This window comes from Periplaneta americana, chromosome 12, assembly GCF_040183065.1.
Source record: "Periplaneta americana isolate PAMFEO1 chromosome 12, P.americana_PAMFEO1_priV1, whole genome shotgun sequence".
NCBI classification, from domain to species: domain Eukaryota; kingdom Metazoa; phylum Arthropoda; class Insecta; order Blattodea; family Blattidae; genus Periplaneta; species Periplaneta americana.
In genome coordinates, this window is record NC_091128.1 from 35,760,047 (window position 1) to 35,781,190 (window position 21,144).

The 21,144-nt window shown below is 36.7% G+C and overlaps 2 protein-coding genes across 3 annotated transcripts in view; one reads left to right on the plus strand and one right to left on the minus strand.

The window, feature by feature from the left end:
* LOC138710261 (lazarillo protein-like) overlaps positions 1-9,083 on the minus strand; it is a 48,154-nt gene extending 39,071 nt beyond the window's left edge. Inside the window, exon 1 of one of the 2 annotated variants that reach the window (XM_069840983.1) lies at positions 8,957-9,083. In XM_069840983.1, the coding sequence (XP_069697084.1) occupies positions 8,957-8,964 (8 nt within the window). In that variant the 5' untranslated portion in view covers positions 8,965-9,083. The remainder of the gene's footprint in view (positions 1-8,956) is intronic. The other variant, XM_069840984.1, reaches the window with a different exon arrangement.
* A 4,733-nt stretch (positions 9,084-13,816) lies between these two features.
* LOC138710263 (apolipoprotein D-like) overlaps positions 13,817-21,144 on the plus strand; it is a 35,524-nt gene continuing 28,196 nt past the window's right edge. The window contains exon 1 of the mRNA XM_069840986.1: positions 13,817-13,883. The gene's annotated coding sequence lies outside the window, so the exon portion shown is untranslated. The remainder of the gene's footprint in view (positions 13,884-21,144) is intronic.

The following is a 21,144-nucleotide window of genomic DNA, read 5'->3' on the forward strand; positions in this document are numbered from 1 at the left end:
TTCGGTACTTTCGGTATGCAGCATCTCTTTCCGCCATCAGTGTACACAGCGATTCGCACATCCAAGGAGCAGGTCTTCGAATAGTGGTTCGACTACTTTTCAGTGGTGCGTGTATATCATATAGCTGGGTGACTAAATTATTAATTGTCTCAACTTTTCGTTTACACTTCTCAGAGACCAGATAGTCTGCCACGGTAGTTTAGTTGCGTCATTAATTAGTTCGTCATGATTAATGTGACTGAGGTCGCGATATGTTATAATTTGAGGTTTACGTCTATGCCATCGTGAAGAAAATTCAACCTAGATATTATCTTGTTTTTAGATTCCAGGAGCAGTAATTTTTTCATTTGTTATTAGATCATGTTTGTCGCGATAATACCTAGTAACGTTCTGAATAAGGAATATGATGTGTAGATTCGGAAGGGAGAATTGTCATATTGGCGGACTGGAACATGTTCTGTAGTTGTATTGTTGCGTTGCTGTTAGCTGAAAGTAAATTTGCATTAAAACCGCGAAAAAGTACAGCATGCGGATAATTGGGATTCAGATTCAGCAGTGCCGCTTCAATATCACACAAAGTTGGTATTTTTTATATTTTGTTTTCGGTTCTACAAAGAGAAATTCTGGTCGTTCACTTTCTCCATTTGAAAATTTCTGAATAATTTTATATGGGATGTCTGATCTGACATATATAGCTAAGCCACCACCTCTCGTGTTAATTAGTTACTGGGCTTTAAAAAGGGCGCGTCAGCTATTATGGCTATTTACGCCCTTAACTGAAATCCTTCACAAAACAGAATATACAATAATCAGAATGTTTAAAAGAACTAAAAAAGCGATGTCACTGTTAAAATGAGGTACACAAATGCAGTTTCAACGAGGTGATGCATAAAACCTATAAAAGTGAGCAGTCCTCGGTCCCTAGCTAGTATATAAAATGTCACCAGAAATAAATTATCTGACGCATTTCTAAAATACCAGTATGAAAAAAGTCCGAACGTCAAGTTCGTTAAAAACATATAGGTCTACTAAACAACAAATGTAACCTTCGGATATAAAGGTTCCGGAGGATAAGTAACACGGGACAGTGAAAAAATTAATACATCTTGATTACACAACTTTTAACACTATATCACTTCGGAATATGTATGATAAGAACTTTCGAAGATGACCGAAAATAGGTCGAAACATGTTAACAAGGTATGTTAATAATATTTAACAAAAGAAAGTTCTTATCATACATATTCCGAAAAAAATTAAATTGACAATTGAGAGAATACCGGCAAGATGATCGTACCGTTTAACGTAGTATTCCAAGACATCCAGGGAGTTTTGAGGGCGGAGGTGTGTTTCCTAAAGACACAAAATAGCAGGGTTCTCATGATAGATCAATTGTTGTAGTTCTGCATATCTGCTGCGTACACCGTTCATATCCCACTGTAAAATATCGGTCATCACGAGGAGCTAAATCATGGTGGTGGCTTCACAGGGGATCGTCTCTTCTTATATGTTGGATGAATTGGTTCCTTTGACGGCGATTGATGAGAATTCGACCGTGGGAATTCGCTTGCAGATCGTCGCACACCTGATCGTGATATTGACCGAGGACGGGACCGAGAGCGTGATATCGACTCGCAACCCGAACAAGAACTGCGACGTCGTGGTGATCTACCAGATCCTGAATCTATCTCTGTTGTCACGGCAGAGATCTTTTTTGGAACGTAACTCATATCAAGCGCACAAGTGTCGTCTGACTGCAGTCTGAGTGGCAGCGTCAACATACGTCTGGGTAGTAATGCCAATTTGCTCCCCAGGTTTATTTTCAACAGGTGGCGTGTGTGTGGCGGCATCATTTCCCTCTGTTGGTTTTTTCCATACTGAGGCATCGGACTTCTCCATCGCCTTTTTTTTTTTGATCAAAAGTATGGTTACTCGCCTCGAAAACTTAATATTTTCTCGGACTCGGAGCTCTTGAATATCTTTCTCTACCATGTACTTGGGGCACTTTTTAGAATTAGCGGCGTGGTCCACAGAACAATTCACACACGCCGGCACTTGTGGAATCCCCATTGTCAGAACCAATCCACTTTGGACTTATAATGCTCTTTGTGCAATGTTTTTGCGTACGGTATGTCTGAACCATTGGCACCTACAGCACCACATTGCGATCGGCACGCACAGGGATACGCTCGTACCCGACAAAGATGTATTCTGGCAAGTGAGACTTTTCAAAGCTCAGAAAGACTGTGCTCAGGGGTTCAGTTCGACCGTCCTGCTTACGCTGTAAACGGTAAGCCTTGGTCACGGACTGCTCCGCCAGCTCTAGTTGGATCTCTTCATCGGTCATACCATGAGAGAATCTGTATGCAGAATTCCTCGCGTGGTGTTCAGCGAGGTGTCATTTAGTTAGAGGTGTTTAAAAAGGGCGCGTCAGCTACTATGGCTATTTGCGCTCTTACCTAAAATTCTTCACTAAACAGAAACACAATACAATCATCAGAATGCTTGAAAGAATTAAATAGCGTTTTCACGGTTAAAACGAGGTTCACAAATGCAGTTTCAACAAGATGATGCATATAAGTCATAAATTTGAGCAGTTCTCACATACTAGCAAGTATTTAAAAATAAAGAATAAAATAATAAAACAAATACCACGAGAAAGAAATTATCTGGGAAATTTCTAAAATCCTCTGATGTAAAAGATCCAAATGTCAAGTTTGTTAAAACATAATTTTACCAAACAACAAATGTAACCATTGGATGTGAAGTGTCCAGAGGATAAGTAAAATGGGTCATTAAAAAACTCAATCAACCTGTTAAGTCCTGTATGCGATGAAAATTTCAAAACTGAATTTGTACAATTAAAATCATTTCAAAGAGGGTTACCTAGAGTGGGACGAATTACATAATACGACGGACACAGTCATATTTTCTACACTGCAACAAAAAATGTTCCACTGTAAGTGGAACACTGCAACTATCACACTCCGGCTGAGACTCGCCACGTAGGAGATGGCGATGTGTCAAATGACAGTGGCCAATCCTCAATCGGTGAGTAAAACCTTTTCGTGTCGTGACGCTCTTATTGACGAATCGCAAAGTCGAACACTATTATTTATTCTTTGTAATTTATTTCCCTCTTTTGCAGACCATTCTCCTTCCCACTGCCACCATATTGTATGTTTCAGGTAATTTTGAATATCTTGCCACCTCTCACGCCAATACACCTCAGACCCATTCATAGCACCGTCCCTTGCTGCAGCATCCGCTGCCTCGTACTAGGAATGCCAACATGGATAGGAGTCCACACTACTCCAATCTCAAAATGAGAGGTTAGGACAGTGTGGAAAAGTTCCTGGGTAGGATAGAGAGCCTGTACTTCTAAGCAGGAGAACCATTACTGTATCGGTGACGTAATAACTTGTTGTGCTCATATGCTCGACGTAATAATTTGTTTTGCTCATATGCTGTTAAGCTCCGCTCACAGCCTGAGCACAATTGTTATGACTCCTTTCACCATTCGTCTCTTTACGGCCTATAGAGTGAAAATCCGTGGAGACTTCTTCCAGCAGGTGTGCGGTTTCGTGAACTGCTCTCTGAGCTCGACATCCGCCTACTAGCATTTCGAACATTGGAATATATAATCACTCCACCGTGGATTATGCGACGTCGCATGTGTGATATAAGTCTGAGCCGGACTTTTAAGAATTTTACACCAGCTTTTGTTTATATATTTCGTTTTAGTGAACTTTTATCACGATACCCAAATTATTCTTTAGTTTTTACTGACGGATCCCGTATAATTCAATGTGTTGGTTGTTCCTTTCTTACAAATGTACGGATATTTAAATATAATTTGATCCAATACACTAGTGTTTTTACAGCTGAACTATATGCTTTCTACAAAGCTTTATTTATTTATTTATTTTTTTTTTTAGTTAGACAACCACGCGGCAGATTTCTTATGTGCTCCGACGCTTTAAGCGCCATTCAGTCCCTGCAGTGTCTGAATTCTGATGATCCGCTTGTGCTGAGAACCCAGGAACTTTTCCACACTCTCCTTAGCTCTGAGTCTGAGATTAGAGTGTGTGTGGATTCCTGGCCATTTTGGAATCCCTGGTAAAGAGACAGTGGATGCTGCTGCAAGGGACGTTGCTATGAATGTATCTGAGCTGCATTGGCGTGAGAAGTGGCAAGATATTCAAATTTACCAGAATCATACAATTTGGTGGCAGTGGGAAGGAGAATGGTCTGCAAAAGAGGGAAATAAATTACAAAGAATAAGATATATTGTTCTAGTTTGGGACACGTCTACAAGAGCGTCACGCCATGAAGAGGTTTTACTCATCCGGTTGAGGACTCGCCACTGTCATCTGACACATGGCCATCTCCTATGTGGCGAACCTCAGCCGGAGTGTTATACTCCGAGTTCCTCTTACAGTAGGACATTTTTTATTGCATTGTAGAAAATATGACCGTGTTCGTCGGCAATATGGAATTCGACCAACTCTACGTGACGCTTATGGAAATGATTTTAATTGTACAAATGCAGTTCTGAGATTTTTATCGAATAAAGGACTTGATATAGTGATTTAATTTTTTTATTGAACCGTTTCGCTTATACTCCGGACCTTTTACATCCGGAGGTTACATTTCTTGTGTGGTATATATTTTTAACAAACTTGACATTCGTACCTTTTACATCCGAGTATTTTAGAAATACGCGAGATAATTTATTTCTGGAGGCATTTGTTTTTATTATTTTATTATTTATTTTTAAATATCAGCTAGCATCTGAGAACTGCTCACTTTCATGATTTTAATCATCACCTTGTTGGAACTACATTTGTGTACCTCGTTCTAACAGTGACAACGCTTTTTAGTTCTTTTAAGAATTCTGATTATGGTATTGTGTTTCTGTTTTGTGAAGGATTTCAGATAAGGGCGCAAATCGCCATAGTAGCTGAGTCGCCCGTTATAAACTCTACTTACTGACTGATTATACTCACTGCTTTTTATATGCTCACCTCTATGTAATTTCTACTTTATGCATATTTAATTGTTATTCTCCATACAAATATCATTAAGAACGATGAATATTACTTATTTCGTCTATATTTCTCCAAATAGTTTTCATGTGCTATGTTATTTTTCATTTGCTTTCATAAGTTAACAATGATGCACATTGAGTACAACGTAAGAAATTACTTTCCTACACAATCCACGCTTTATTCACGTTGTTTTGAAATTATTAATAGGAGATGCATTGCATATTGTTTATTATACGCACATTTGTATGTAATTTCTGTTCTCTACTTTTTTCTCCATCCCAAAATCATTAAGAATGCTGAATATTATTCATACTCGTTTCCTGTATTTCTTAAAATAGCGGTAATGATAAGTGGCATGTCAATTTTTATTTATCGTTATTTACGTAAAAATGATTCGCCAAAAAATGAAATATAATAATAATAATTTCGTATTCAATCCACAACCTTTATTCACATTTGTTTTTGAGTGATTTATTAAAGAATGTACCGGTATTTAAAACACTAATTTAGAAATATGTTACATAAATCATCCTTGTACCAAAAGAGAATGCTCCCCTGGACAAAATTATCGCATATTGCAGTGGTCGTCAGCACTCGCTGAAATGCGCAACGGTTAAGAATTGTATCGAAATATCCACCCTCGCCTCGTGCAGAAGGTAGAGGGAGAAAGCATACTCGCCATCAGCAACGGATGCACGCTAGCAAATACTCTCTAAGATTAATATTGGAAACCTTTCCTGTTTAGCATTGCAAGCGGCGGCGAAAAGTGACTGTGCTGCTATCTAGCAGCTTGGATTGTTTATACACTCCTTTTTTTTAGTAGGTTATTTTACGACGCTTTATCAACATCTTAGGTTATTTAGCGTCTGCATGAGATGAAGGTGATAATGCCGGTGAAATGAGTCCGGGGTCCAACACCGAAAGTTACCCAGCATTTGCACATATTGGGTTGAGGGAAAACCCCGGAAAAAACCTCAACCAGGTAACTTGCCCCGACCGGGAATCGAACCCGGGCCACCTGGTTTCGCGGCTAGACGTGCTAACCGTTACTCCACAGGTGTGGACTATACAGTCCTTGCGGCGTGCTAGGTTACGTGAGGAAAAACGGAGAGGTGTGCTTTGATGTCAATAAGAAAATGCAAACCAATAGTGTTATTTAAAGTTACAAGGTTCACAACATTTTAAATTAATAATAAGTTACAAAGTTATTGGGATAGAAATGAAATGAAACAGTTCCATTATTTTCAAATGTAATTATGATTTAGTTGTGCATGAATTTAGAAACTTCTTTCATACATTGCGAATTTCGTTTCTTAGCTAATGGTTTTCCATTTTATTTTTGATGTAACAACTTATTAACACATTGAAATATTTGTCAGTGAAGATGCTGGCACAGTTTCTGCTTTAGGAATAAAGCCTCTATCTTGTATTTTATCTTTTACATCAAGCAGATGTGATTTTAAAATCTCTGCGGATATTGTATCTTTGATATAAAATAACATATACCTAATTTGCTTTAAAATTTTGCACATTTCTCGAATAATGAAAGCCATTGCTTGGTTTGCAAATGGTAATTCTGAAATTTTTACGTGAGTAGAAGTTTGTTGATTAGGTCTGACTATACCTAATTCAATGAATCGCTCAAAGTGTCTGTTTTAGCATTGTAAGTTATGTTTTCCTTCAAAGACATTTTATCTTCAACAATAATAGTTACAACCTTTTCATTCAATGCTACAATCTCGGATTTATTTTTAATAATTAATTGTAGAATGATGCGATTTATAACGGGGCCTATACGAAATTCGTGAAGTCGATTTGTGAGAGATCTAACTGTTGGTAGACATAATTTTCTTCTTAAAAATCTTTAGCCATGAGGGGAACATTAATGGAATGTTGCGGCAAAACTTTTATCGTAACTAGAATATCGTCTCTCCATTTCCTTCTTTTTCAACACACTTGTGACTAATGAATTCATCATCTTGAATAATTTCAAGGGAAAAATTGTTCCGGGGCCGGGTATCGATCCCGGGACCTCTGGTTGAACGTACCAGCGCTCTACCACTGAGCTACCCGGGAACTCCACCCGACACCGTCTCAACTTTTCCCTTTATATCCACACAACTCGCGTGGGCTGACGAAACGCCAGAGACCCACAACGAGTGCACACAATCTCTGTGTGACTTGGAATTGTGGTTTTCTGTAAACGTACACAGTAACGTATATATTATGCAAATCTAGTCTTTCAGGTGAAGCTCCATGTAAAGCAGATTTGAATAATTTCAAGGGAAAAAATGTTCCGGGGCCGGGTATTTTAATTAAATCGGCATTTGAACATGCTGTGTTCAGAACTGTAATTTCCGCTTGAGTAAGTTTTTATCTTTTAGGATTTCTTTCATTGTAAAAAAAATTATCTTAATTTAGTGAAATATTAATAATGCCTTTAAAGTATAGGACTAGGCAAATTATTTCTCCGAATAACTACCTGAATCACTTATAATGAAAAAAAACATGAGTCCACTTTCTTCACAAAATAAAAAATTCACATTTTTGTGTTACGCATCCCAAGACACACTATTTGCATAAAAATGTAAAGACTTTCAATTTTTTACATGGAGAAACTATAAAGAAATTGTGTTTTATATGAAGAATGTGAAGGAGATTTATGCAGTTCAGTAACTGTTTCAGTTAACACAGAGAATATGTCATTGCTAATGCAATATCTAATTACATGATGGAGGAGTATCGTCTTGTCGTTTCTGTCTGATATCAGAAAACCCGCAGCTTCCTCGATGCAAGATCTAATATGTTCAATTTGGACCTTTGCGTTTCTTTCATTGTGCTTTGATTTTTGCCTCATATTTTCGGAAGAAGGACCTATTAAATTCAGTGAAGGAATACCTGTTATCTTCAGTCTGTTATTAAAAACAGAGTGTTAAAAATTAACAGTCCTACGACTGATTTGAAACTTCGGTATATTTTTCCAATTTATTACGGTTATTGAAGTCCGATAAACAAAAGTGATCTGAATATATGTCCCGCGCTGTGGCGTCATAGTCCAAGGCATCCTGCCTAGGACTCGCATTACGGAATGCGCGCTGGCTCGAGTCCTCATGGGGGAAGAAATTTTCTCATGAAATTTCGGCCAGTATATGGGACCGGTGCCCACCCAGCATCGTGATGCACTTGGGGAGCTACGATAGGTAGCACAAAATCCGGTTTCGCAAACCAGCTATAGCGGCCGGGGCGGGGGATCATCGTGCTAACCACATGATGCCTCCATACTGGTTGGATGATCGTCCACCTCTGCTTCGGCATGTGGACGTGAGGCCAGCAGCCGGCTGGTCGGTCTTGACCCTTCATGGGCTGTAGCGCCATGAATTCGGATCTGAATATATTCTGTGATTTTCGTACAGATATTCTGTCCCTCTAGTTTTAAACGTTTCGTCTACAACTGTTGACAGCATTTGTTAGTGCTCGCATTTTGCTTATGATATTGTTTGTGTTTTGTTTTTAAAAGAATTTTAGATAAGAACGCAAATAGTGATAGTAGCTGACGCGCCCTATTAAACCTCACTAACGTCTGTCTGCGTTTATTTACCTATATGAGCATGGCACACCTAAAAGACAAAAGCAAATAACTGTACTATCGATAATAGAAGCAGTAGTAATAGTAGTAGTAGTAAACATAATAATAATAATAATAATAATAATAATAATAATAATCATCATCATCATCATCATCTTGTAACAAAAACGTAATATTCTACTTGTGTTTACATGACTACTTCCAATCTCTACTTTTTGCAAATCTGAAGAAAGATCTAGCGTAGTTTTTACAAAACACAGAACAAACATTTCCACATTTAACTGGCATTGTGTACAACTATAATGAGAATAATCATTACGACATCATGTGTTTGTTGAAGAACAAAACTCATAACACATTTCAGTGCGCTATTAGTCACGTCGTCCTCGATGTCCTCCCTGCCGCTAGATATCACTGATGATTCATTCGCCACTATTACCACAGTGAAATACACACAGTCACGCAACTCATACGTATAACATATGCCAACATTTGATAGCTGGCGCGACAGCAGCGCTCTTGCGACAGGCAAGTTAAAAGTGTGCAGACGACATATGATTACACATCAGAAAACGGATTTTGCGTAATTTATTTTATATTTTTATGCTATACTGTAAGTGTATATGATTCTTATTAATTTTACTTCAGAATCCTAGAAGAATTTCACACGCAGTTAATCTACAAGTTTCAGAAGCTGGGAATAAACGTAATTCTTTCTGCTCCATGCAACTGAATCATGGCCCTGATCACGTATCATAGTTTGAAATAATATAATTGTTTGTACGTGAACGGTTAATTCAATTCATTCCTAAATATATTTATGCATCATTGGAACTCTATATTTCCTGTGAGAAGAGTCAAAATTAGTAGCTTCAAAACTGTAAGGCATATCTCGTAGGGTACATCGCGTGGTGAACTCCCTATTTCCATACCGCAAATTGGGGTAAACTCGACCGCTGAGGTAAACTTGAAAATAAAAAAAAGGAGAGGATTTAAACCTTAATATGATAGACACTGATTTATAAAGTTCATTATTCTTTCCATTTCTTAAGAAGCGGTATCTCCTTTATTATTTTCAGTTACAAATAGTGCTGATGTTATAGTTTAATTTATTTTATGGCAAGTGTCCACACCTGTGGAGTAACGGTCAGCGCGTCTGGCCGCGAAACCAGGTGGCCCGAGTTCGATTCCCGGTCGGGGCAAGTTACCTGGTTGAGGTTTTTCCGGGGTTTTCCCTCAACCCAATACGAGCAAATGCTGGGTAACTTTCGGTGCTGGACCCCGGACTCATTTCACCGGCATTATCACCTTCATTTCATTCAGACGCTAAATAACCTAGATGTTGATACAGCGTCGTAAAATAACCCAATAAAATAAAAATAAAATAAAAAATTTATGGCAAGTTTACCGCATTTTACATTACATTTCCAGTTTTCACACATAAGCTTAATTTGAACCTATCATACCTATATAGTATGTAATTTACATGCACTTACTGTTAATATGACGTAGGTGAGAACAAATAAATGAACACACAATTTTGTTGAAAAAATTTTAAGTTCAATTAACTCAGAAAATATACCTTTATTTTCAATAAATAACCACTGGAACTGAAAAATCAACACCAATAATAGTCATGCAAATTATTACAGAAAACGTTGCTATTTTATATTAAATTTAAAAAAGGCTCTTTTATTTCTTGAAAACTCCATACGTCTGCCACATGAATCTACACCAACACATCAGAAATTTATCGACATAGTCTGGACTTATTCAAGAAGTGAATATTTTGCAAAAGGATTACAATACTCCATGAATTCTTGAAAAATTAACACCATGATCTCTACTTAAATGCAATATAACATTCAACTTTTTAAAAATATAAAGAAAAAAACACGAATACAAAAATTATGGAATTACTTCCATTAAAAACTGTAGATACATTATCCAAAATCGGAATGGTTACACATTTACACATATGATCTCTGCAACAAAATAATATACTGTAACAGATATTTACTTTGTTTTTATTTAAACTCTCCTTCCTGACATACAAATAGGTCGTATACACAGTTTTTTTCAAATTCAAAGAAAGCGTATTTGCGCTTAACTAGTTTTCAAGAGTAATAATGTGTGCCTCAAACTTTTCAAACAGTTCTTCAATGGAGTCAGTAATATAAAATACATTAGTGTCATCTGCAAAAAGAGTGGCAGTTCCATGTAAATGAAGAAATTTTATGTCATTGACATAAATTAGAAAGAGAAGAGGCCCCAAAATTGATTCTTGTGGCACACCACATGATAATAAGAGAGTATCACTTTCCAAGTTATTCACTGAGGTATTGATACCGTTCACTTAAATAACTCCGAGATCACTATAAACAATACCTCTAATACCAATAGATTCCAGTTTACGCAACAAAATTGAATAATTATCTGTATCAAATGCTTTTCTAAGATCAATAAATAAATCTGCTGGAATTTTATTTTCGCCCAGAGCTTGTTCTATACAAGTAACCATGTCAACAGCAGCATTTAAAGTAGGTAGATAATGATTTCCGGAAACCATATTGATGAGTGTAGTAACAATCTATTCTTGTCAAATAATTATATAGTCTTTTTTTCATACATTTTTCCAAAATTAGATATATAGGTGTATAGCATTAAGGTTAGGTTAGATTAGGTGTGTAGCATTGTATGAAAGGTTAGGTTAGGTTACATTATGTGTGTAGCGTTATATGAAAGGTTAGGTTACATTAGGTGTGTAGCATTGTATGGAAGATTAGGTTAGATTAGATGTGTAGTATTATATGGGGTTAGGTTAGGTTACATAGGTGTGTAGCATTATATGAAAGGTTAGGTTAGGTTAGATTAAATGTGTAGTATTATATGAAAGGTTAGGTTAGATTATATTAAGTATGTAGCATTATATGAAAGGTTAGGTTAGATTATATTAAGTGTGTAGCATTATATGAAAGGTTAGGTTAGATTAGATTAGATGTGTAGTATTATATGGGGTTAGGTTAGGTTAGATTATGTGTGTATCATTATATGAAAGGTTAGGTTAGGTTAAGTTATGTGTAGTATTATATGAGGTTATGTAAGGTTAGATTAGGTGTGTGAGTCGACCTGGTTGGCGAGTTGGTATAGCGCTGGCCTTCTACGCCCAAGGTTGCGGGTTCGATCCCGGGCCAGGTCGATGGCATTTAAGTGTGCTTAAATGCGACAGGCTCATGTCAGTAGATTTACCGGCATGTAAAAGAACTCCTGCGGGACAAAATTCCGGCACATCCGGCGACGCTGATATAACCTCTGCAGTTGCGAGCGTCGTTAAATAAGACATAACATTAGGTGTGTGGTATCCTCAAAGGTTAGGTTAGGTTAGATTGGGTGTGTAGTATTATATGAGAGGTTAGGTTTATTATTAATAGTTACAATTTATGGTTTTGGTGGATAGAGCAGTGCCGCCATTTTGTACAACTCGCGCAACAGATGGGTCCTGAGGAAGTTCGCTTTGAATATGTGCTCGGCAAAGTAGCACTTGAAATGGTACTCCTTTCGACCGAACACAGACGTCCAGTACTTGACGAAATATGGCAGTCTTCTTCATTCACGGACGAGAGTTTTGGTATATAAGTAAAGTACGTGTGTTGGGCGAGTTGGGTGGGCTTACAGCTCTCCCAGTGATCACATCTAATTTTTTTTCTACTCTGTAGTATAATTCAAAGACATTTTCAGTTTTTTTTTACATTCCCTATAGTGCCCGGAACATAAGTAACCTCATGTATCAGATATCACCGGTATGTATACAGTTCAATAAAAAGTAACTATTTCCTTAGTCGAACATGTACTTGGTATACGAATTTACTTTTATTCATGCAAATTTGCTGCATGTGTAAAATCGCCGATACCGGTGATTTTATTTACCACTGTTGACAACCCAAAATATACAAAGCAAAATCTCATTGTGTCCGAAAATTGGCATTGTGTCCAAAAATTGACATTAATTTTTTTGCTTTGGAATTACATTGTTTTTTGTATGCGAATTGTTTACTGACTAGAATTGTGTAAATTTAATTTATTAAGAGTGATATATTTATTTATTTGTGCCATATACACATTTGTGAAATTATTCCATTTCTCTGTTGAATATTATGCGTTTAAAAAGGAAAAACGCAAAGAAAATCAGTTATAATATACTTATATTGTACGTAGCAAGATTGATTACCGGTATTCAATTGATAGCATAATGTATGATGTTGTCATAACTGAGATATCTATTTTTAATTGGTTTTATTTGTCCGTAAACCTTGACTGACAAGTATATAAGGACTGGCGCTCTTAGGATTGGAGATCGGGGTTCGGGACGGCCCACAAGCAACAAGTCATGCTAAAGATGTTTAAGATTCGTGTAAAACTGGCCTATGTCTTCTATAGTTCTCGGGACATAAGTAACCTTCACCCATCAAACTTTACGAAATTCTTTGGAAATACATATATTCTTCCAGGAATAATGTATATTACGTTATTATGTTATGAAAGAAGTTTATAATGTCATACTTTATAGCATGATTCAATTTTTAGAAAACGAGCTAAGCAAGTTTTCTCATTTTGACGAATGCAATAACTTTGTAATACGTACGTAAGTTTTTTTACAACTGTATTATAAAGCAGTTAATAAATAAATAATACAAGATTGGTAATGATGAGTAGTTTTAATCATAATCTATGGTCGCTAAGACAACAATCATGTATTAAATAATATTATAGCATGGCAAGTTGTTTCGTGATGTTAAGCTTATGGCACAATATATATTATTTATTTATATGTATTTATTAAATTTTCTCCGTTCCATTACTCTTTCATCGTATTATGGCACAAGCTGTAACTTACCGTTATAATAGAAGTCATGTCGTTTTAATTGGCATAGTAATATTTCACGTCTCTGGTACAAAAATGTGGCATATACAATATCTTCACTAACGATAAAGGTTATTTATAATGCTGAAGTAAAAAAACATATTTCACGTGACTCCTTTCCTTTTTATGATAATTACATTGATTTATTTTACGTTACCTAACCATATGTAAAATTATGACTCCCTGGATATCACCCTGAAGGACGCAAATAACTTAAATTTGCATTCTACGACTCATTTCTTGTTTTATATAAAGGATTTCAAGCACGCAATAATTGTTACAAGAGAGTGGCGTATCAAGAGATCTATTTCTATCACTGTTTTGAGTAAGTAAAGTGCTTTTGTCTTACATTACTAAGTAGTTTCTTCTGCAAAGTAACATTTAAAATGAAAACAAAGAAATATGCTCAATACGCTGAATACAAAAAGGTAACTGTTTTAATAACATGCCTTTTCGAAGGATCTGAAAACTAAAACATTCCCTAGTCTGACTATGGACTGTGATCTGCACCGATTATACTCAAGGACGAACATGGTGGTCACCTGGGGCCACGGGTTTTAAGGAAGTCTGAAAATGACAGTAAAAATAACAATAATAATAAATATTGGGTCACATAAACTATTATTTTTGGAGCAAAGCTTTATTCATTGAACAATAATGGTATTACGATGAAAGAGTAATGGAACGCAGAAAAATCCTCTCCGGCACCAGGATTTGAACCCGGGTTTTCAGCTCTATGTGCTGATGCTTTATCCACTAAGCCAAATCGGATACCCACCTCGGCGTCGGACAGAATCGTCTCAGTTTAAGTTCCAATTCTTGGGTTCCCTCTAGTGGCCGCGCTCTGCACTACGTCATAGATGTCTATGAACGTGGGACTGAAGTCCACACATGTGCTGAGGTGCACTCGTTCTGTCGGATCCCGGCCAACTAGTCACTCATAACGAGTGCACCTCAGCACATGTGTGGACTTCAGTCCTATGTTCATAGACATCTATGACGTAGTGCAGAGGGCAGCCACTAGAGGGAACCCAAGAGTTGGAACTTAAACTGAGACGATTCTGTTCGACGCCGGGGTGGGTATTCGGTGTGGCTTAGTGGATAAAGCATCAGTACGTAGAGCTGAAAACCCGGGTTCAAATCCCGGCGCCGGAGAGAATTTTTCTCCGTTCCATTACTCTTTCATGGTATGATGACGCAGAATATCTGCATGGAAATATCATATGTACTTCGGTACATTAAATAATACGAGGGAGATCCAGGAAATAACGACCATTCGCGCATAACCTCCGCACAGCTGACTCCCCTTCCTTGTTTGAAGGTCAACTGGCTTCCTTAACATTTGTTCTCATAATGTTGTGAGTACTGGTTGCAACAAGTCGCCATTGTGCATTTTGTGTTACTTCAAAATGAACGACGTGATTGATAATCCCGCCGACTGTGAGGTGAGGAGTGTCTTCGATTTTTGAATGCCCGACATTTGAAACCTGCATAAATTTACCGGCAATTGAAAGAAGTGTATGGTGATACTGTAATTAATGAAAGAAATGTGAGAAAATCGTGCGAAATGTTCAACAATGGGCGAACAAATGTCCACGATGAAACTCGACCCGGACGCCCATCACTCATCACAGAAGACCTGAAGACTAAAGTGAACGACAGAATCTTGCAAGACAGGCGCACATCACTCGACGAATTGCATATTGCCTTTCCTGACATTTCTCGTTCTTTGCTTGGTGAAATTGTGTCGCAAAATCTTGGCTACCACAAAATCTGTGCCCGCCCGCACACTGCTGCTTCAACTCGAGAATTGCTGGATCAATTCGGTTGGGAAATCTTTGATCATCCGCCCTATAGTCCAGACCTTGCTCCTAGCGATTTTCACCTTTTCACTAAGCTGAAAGACTTTCTGGGTGGTACGCGTTTTGGAAGTGATGAAGAGTTGAAGAAGACAGTGAACACCTGGCTTAATGAACTGGCGGCAGAGGAGTATAACACGGGAATTTTAAAGCTAGTGAACAGATACGACAAATGTTTAAATGTAGGTGGTGATTATGTAGAGAAGTAAAGGAAGCTTCAGTTATGTAACAGACTTTGTTTTTTCAAATAATTTTTTTTTTTTAATTATTACAACAAAACAGTCGTTATTTCCTGGATCCCCCTCGTATAAATAACGGTATTGTTTGTTGCTCCCTCTCTATCTTCCCTGCATCTCAGGCAGAGTGCCTCTAAATAAACCAGGAATTTTAGGCCTCATGTCTGTGATCACTCAGTTGTCTGGCATGCTCTTTCCCTCATCTACAACTATTATAATTTACGTTACAGTGGAGTCATTCAAATAATATATATTTCAATAACCTATTATATTACTTTACAAGTATCCAAATATTGTGAAAAATTTGCAAATTTTTATAAACAAGATCTTATTTCCACACAGCTGATATCTGAATGCCATCACTTTGTTGCATCTCTGAAAGTGAATATGAAATATTTGCAAATATATACTGGAGATGATCAGGATTCTTTTTATACTAGTGGCGAGTACTTCATTGTTCGTCATTCTCCAAGAAGAAGTCAGTTGTGTAGACCAAATTTAGCGACTTAGTTGTTGACCACAGTGCGCCATACGTGAGAGATCTACTACATCCACAACAGATGAGACTGAAATGGAGATTTGTTGGGATGCCACAAGGGAACCGGCACTTCTGTAGGAAACCCTAGTGGTACCTGGACCACGGGATTGTTATCTAGTTGAGGTTTTTTTCTGGTGTTTTCCCTCAACCCATTAAGAGCATGTGCTGGATAATTTTTGGCACTGGGTTATGGATTAGTTTCTCTAGCATTATCACCTTCATATCACGGAAAATTACAATAATATTTTGTCTCCATTCCCAAATAGGCTGTGTCATGAGAATTTTTGTAACATTGTTTGTAACCAAAGTAAATGGAGAACGCCGTTCAATTTCCTGCCAGAATTGATAAATAGTGAACTAATATATAGCATTGCACAATTCGGCTAAAGTAATTTAAGTTTCATTATAATAAAACAATTTAAAATTTTCAAATATTTAAGTTGTGAAATGGGGAACACAAGAGAATTAGACCTTCAAAAGAAATTACAGATTTCTAATCAATTCCCGAAAATATCTTACATTAAGGGAGAAGAGAGGGAGAAAAACCAATGAAGAGATGGATAGGAGAGAACAGGTCGAAAGGCCTAAGCCTTGAAGATAAAGATGATGATGTAAATTAAAATTAAACATGACATTTGGCTTAGATTCATTTTGAAGATACAATTGACTGTTTTGCCTCCTCAGAGTGGTGAAAGTTTCCATCTAGAGAATAGTATTAGAGGGAAGTGTTAATAAAAGTGTGTGATTTTTAGTGAAGATCATCCCTTTGTTTAACATCAAAGAGGAGAGTTATTATTGCTATTATTATTGTTGTTTCCAATATTATTATTACCGGTATGTTATTTTTATTTTTATTGTTGTTAATCTGTAATTTTCACTCAAGAATCCCAATTATTACCTTCGTCGAGGCCCATAACGCTCTACATTCATACCTGACAATGATGTTACATTATTTACTCACATTCGTACTGCAATGTATCCAATAGAGTGAATCAGGGGAGATGATTATGAGGGAAGATGCTTATTTCTTTGTAGTTTCACATTCTCCCAAGAGAGAACGCCACGCGCATGTCTTCATGATCACTGACACAGCGGGGGTTTAGTCCAAAGACGTTATAATGTTTAGTCATAACAGTGTATCTACAAAATTGGCCATTTTGACATATCTACATAATTACTGACTTGGGGAACCAATCTATTTAATGACAAAACAACGGATCGTCTATCTTTAACCGTTACGGAGATAATGTGCTGCGTATCTACAAATGCACGTGATTATTTAATGTCAGAACAACGTATCACCTTATACGTTAATTTGGCTCCTTATATTTCTCTGTAGTGTTGAATGTCAGAACAGCGTATGTGTAGATCCGTTGTTTTGTCTGTAAATGAATATAATTTATTTGTAGATACGAAACCAAAATACAGAATATCTGCATGCTTATATTCACTCATTGTTAGCGTAATCCTTGAAATAAAGGATTTTAAAAATGATTATTATCCCTCGTGCACTCCAATTATACATATTACCGGTACTATCAGTAATGTAAAGATATCGTTCAATGAATTGGTGCTGAACAGTCAATGTGTTTTTTAGAGGAATAAAAATTCTTGATCTCCTGAAAAATGAAAAATGTGTTATTAGAGAGAATTCAGATTCAGTTAATTTCCGCAATGTCTTTTCAACATCAAGGATCAATACTGAAGCCTGCAATGGTAAGATTATATACCGGTATTGTTGTTTCATTACTCGTCGTTAATATTCAATTTTAGAATTTTGATAGAATGAACAGAGGTCAAGTGCGTTATAATTGCTTATAAACCATTTTACTTAAAAATTAGTCACTACGTACATATTTTAAGTTAAAACCATCCCTTTATGCACATTCAGATAATTAAGGCCATATTCCATAGTCTGAAAGTTGAGAATATCGACCAAAGGCAAATCAATTGCTGTACGCAAATTACGCTTTCACTAATAACTCCCTGTAAAGTTAATTTGAATAATTTCAAGGGAAAAATTGTTCCGGGGCCGGGTATCGAACCCGGGACCTTTGGTTAAACGTATAGAGGGAAAAATTGGATCGGTGTCGGGTAGAGTTCCCGGGTAGCTCAGTGGGAGAGCGTTGGTACGTTTAACCAAAGGTCCCGGGTTCGATACCCGGCCCCGGAACAATTTTTCCCTCGAAATTATTCAAATTAACTTTACAGGGAGTTATTTCTGAAAGCGTAATTTGCATAATACACGTCACTGTACATAACAGAAAACCACAATTTAAAGTCACACAGAGTTAGTGTGCACTCAAATGTTGGTCGCTTGACTGTTGTCAGCCCACTTTGAGGTCTGTGGATATAGAGGGAAAAATTGGATCGGTGTCGGGTAGAGTTCCCGGGTAACTCAGTGGGAGAGCGTTGGTACGTTTAACCAAAGGTCCCGGGTTCGATACCCGGCCCCGGAACAATTTTTCCCTCGAAATTATTCAATTGCTGTACGGTCAGTTAAACTGAAAGATTGCTCAAAATGTGTAAGGAAATGCAATTTAAAATTTACTCAGGCTGAGTGGCAAGCAATTCATGAAGAATTTGGAATTTAAATGACACAGATATGTAGCTTCTAACAAAGATAGTTGGTGAAAAATTGCAAGTTTTTCAGGCCTTGTTTCTTGCAACAGTCGATTTGTCTGAATCGTTCATATGTGAAATGCTTTATAATATAATTTCGAGAGATCAAAGAGGACAGCACAAACCTGCTTGGCTAAGTCAGATGTTGTAATGGAAAGAATTACATTTCATGTTAATGGTTTTTCAAAAATACTATCACATTATGCCTGAAAATATTCAGAGAAAGAGTACTTGCCTCATTAGTTATAGCGTAGGAAAATGTTCAAACTTTACGTTGAAAAATGTGAAAATGATATCATAACTACTGAAAAAGAATAATTTTATCGAAATATATTCACAACACAGAATTTAACTTGCCCTTCCATTTGCCTAAAAATGATTTGTGGGATACATGCTAAAGATTTTCTTATATGAATGCCACAGACAACGAAATTCACCGTCAAGATCAGGATGCTCACAATGAACAGAAATCTTTAGCCAGGGCTAGAAAAGACAACATTGAGGCGGAAGCTGCAAATGGAAAATCCATTTAGCTGAATTTGATCTGGAGACTGTCTGCTATTGTCCCAAAACAGATGCTAAAGCATTAATTTATGGGCGAAGATTGGCTGTGTAAAACTTAACTGTATACAATACAACTTCTATAGAGGAGTTGCATGTTATGTGGAGTGAAGGAACTGCCAAACGTAGATCTGCAGAAGTTGCTTCATGTCTTTTTAATTTCCTGCAAAAAATGCAGATCGTAAGGATTGTAATTCCTTTTTCAACACATGCGGTGGACAGACCAGAAATGTAAATATTTCTGTTATGTTTCTGCATCTGCTGAGCATCTTGACATCCTGTAATCAACGATATGTCCTTTAAGTCAGGCCACTCACAAATAGAGTGCGACCCTGATCATATATCAGTAGAGAAGAGAACAAAATTATTTCACATCGGGATGAATCACTACTGTCAGAATGACAAACAAAAAAATACCATACAATTGAAATTCAGCATGTACCGAATTTTTCAGAACTGAGGCGCCACATGATAAAGGACAGAAAAGTTTTCAGTGATGTAAATAATGTCAATTGGCTCAAGATGGCCTGGTTTCAGTACAGGAAAGAAGGCTTAGAACGCATTTATTTTAAATACAGCAACAGGACTTCTCAAGAATTTGGGCTTACAAGAATACTAATCCGCAGAACTAAAAGAAGAATGCGAGATTCTTTCACACTTCAGCCTTTGTTTTCTTCTCTAGTTCCTATTCAGAGACAAAACTTAAAGAACTACGCAATATGGAGGTTATTCCTGAGCAGTATCATCATAATGCTGTAAGTTATTAATAAATGACGTTACAGACGGGAAAGAAGCAAAAGTTAATGAAGATGATTATGATGATGATAATAATAATAATAATAATAATAATAATAATAATAATAATAATAATAATCAGCATTGCGATGCGCTTGGAGATCTATGATAAGTACAGCAATTCGGTTAAGAAAGTCAGCTATAACGGCTAGTAGGGGGACCATCGTGCTAATCACACAATATCTCTATTCTAGTTAGATTTCATCTCTGCTTAGGCATCTGTGGTTGAGCACAGCAGCTGGCTGGTCGGTCTGGACCCTTAAAGTACTGTAGTGCTACAAATTATGCTGCTGCTGCTGCTGCTGAGGATTATTCCTTTTTCAGTATAATAATTTTTTACCAGTTTGTGTACAAATCATTGCAATTAGTTACGATAAATTATGGTATATTGCCATCAGTTTAGTGTTTTAAACATTTTGACATAGACTATTATCCAGCATCTTGCTAATCAATATTAGAAGAAAGACTTATAAAACTATTTGTTTCACAATAAAGATGTAATTAAACAATAATATATAAATACTTTAGTGCATTATTTCCATTGTCATTAATATTAAAATGAAGTGTAACTTGCAAAAAGAACAATTTATTTAAAGTCAAAACAACGTATCTACAACACAATCTTTATTTTTCTTACGTAACACTTAGCTTAAACACAAAAAAATTGTTGAGCAGATGTAAACATACTCTAATAACAACAAGTTATCACATAATATGTCGCACAGAATAACATAGGCGGTAACAGTAATAGTGTTTCAGTTGTTGCAAAACTTCTTTTGCATTTATCTCAAAACATGAATTTTGTAGATACGTCATTATGACTCTAAACCCCCGACAGTTGAATGACTGTAGAGTGGAAGCTAACTCATTTTGCCACTTGTTCTTGTTATGAAATCAAGAAAAACAAGAAAACGGCTCAATTTTCTGCTATAAAATAACTGCAAAGCTATTTTACAATTTTAATACATTGTTGAA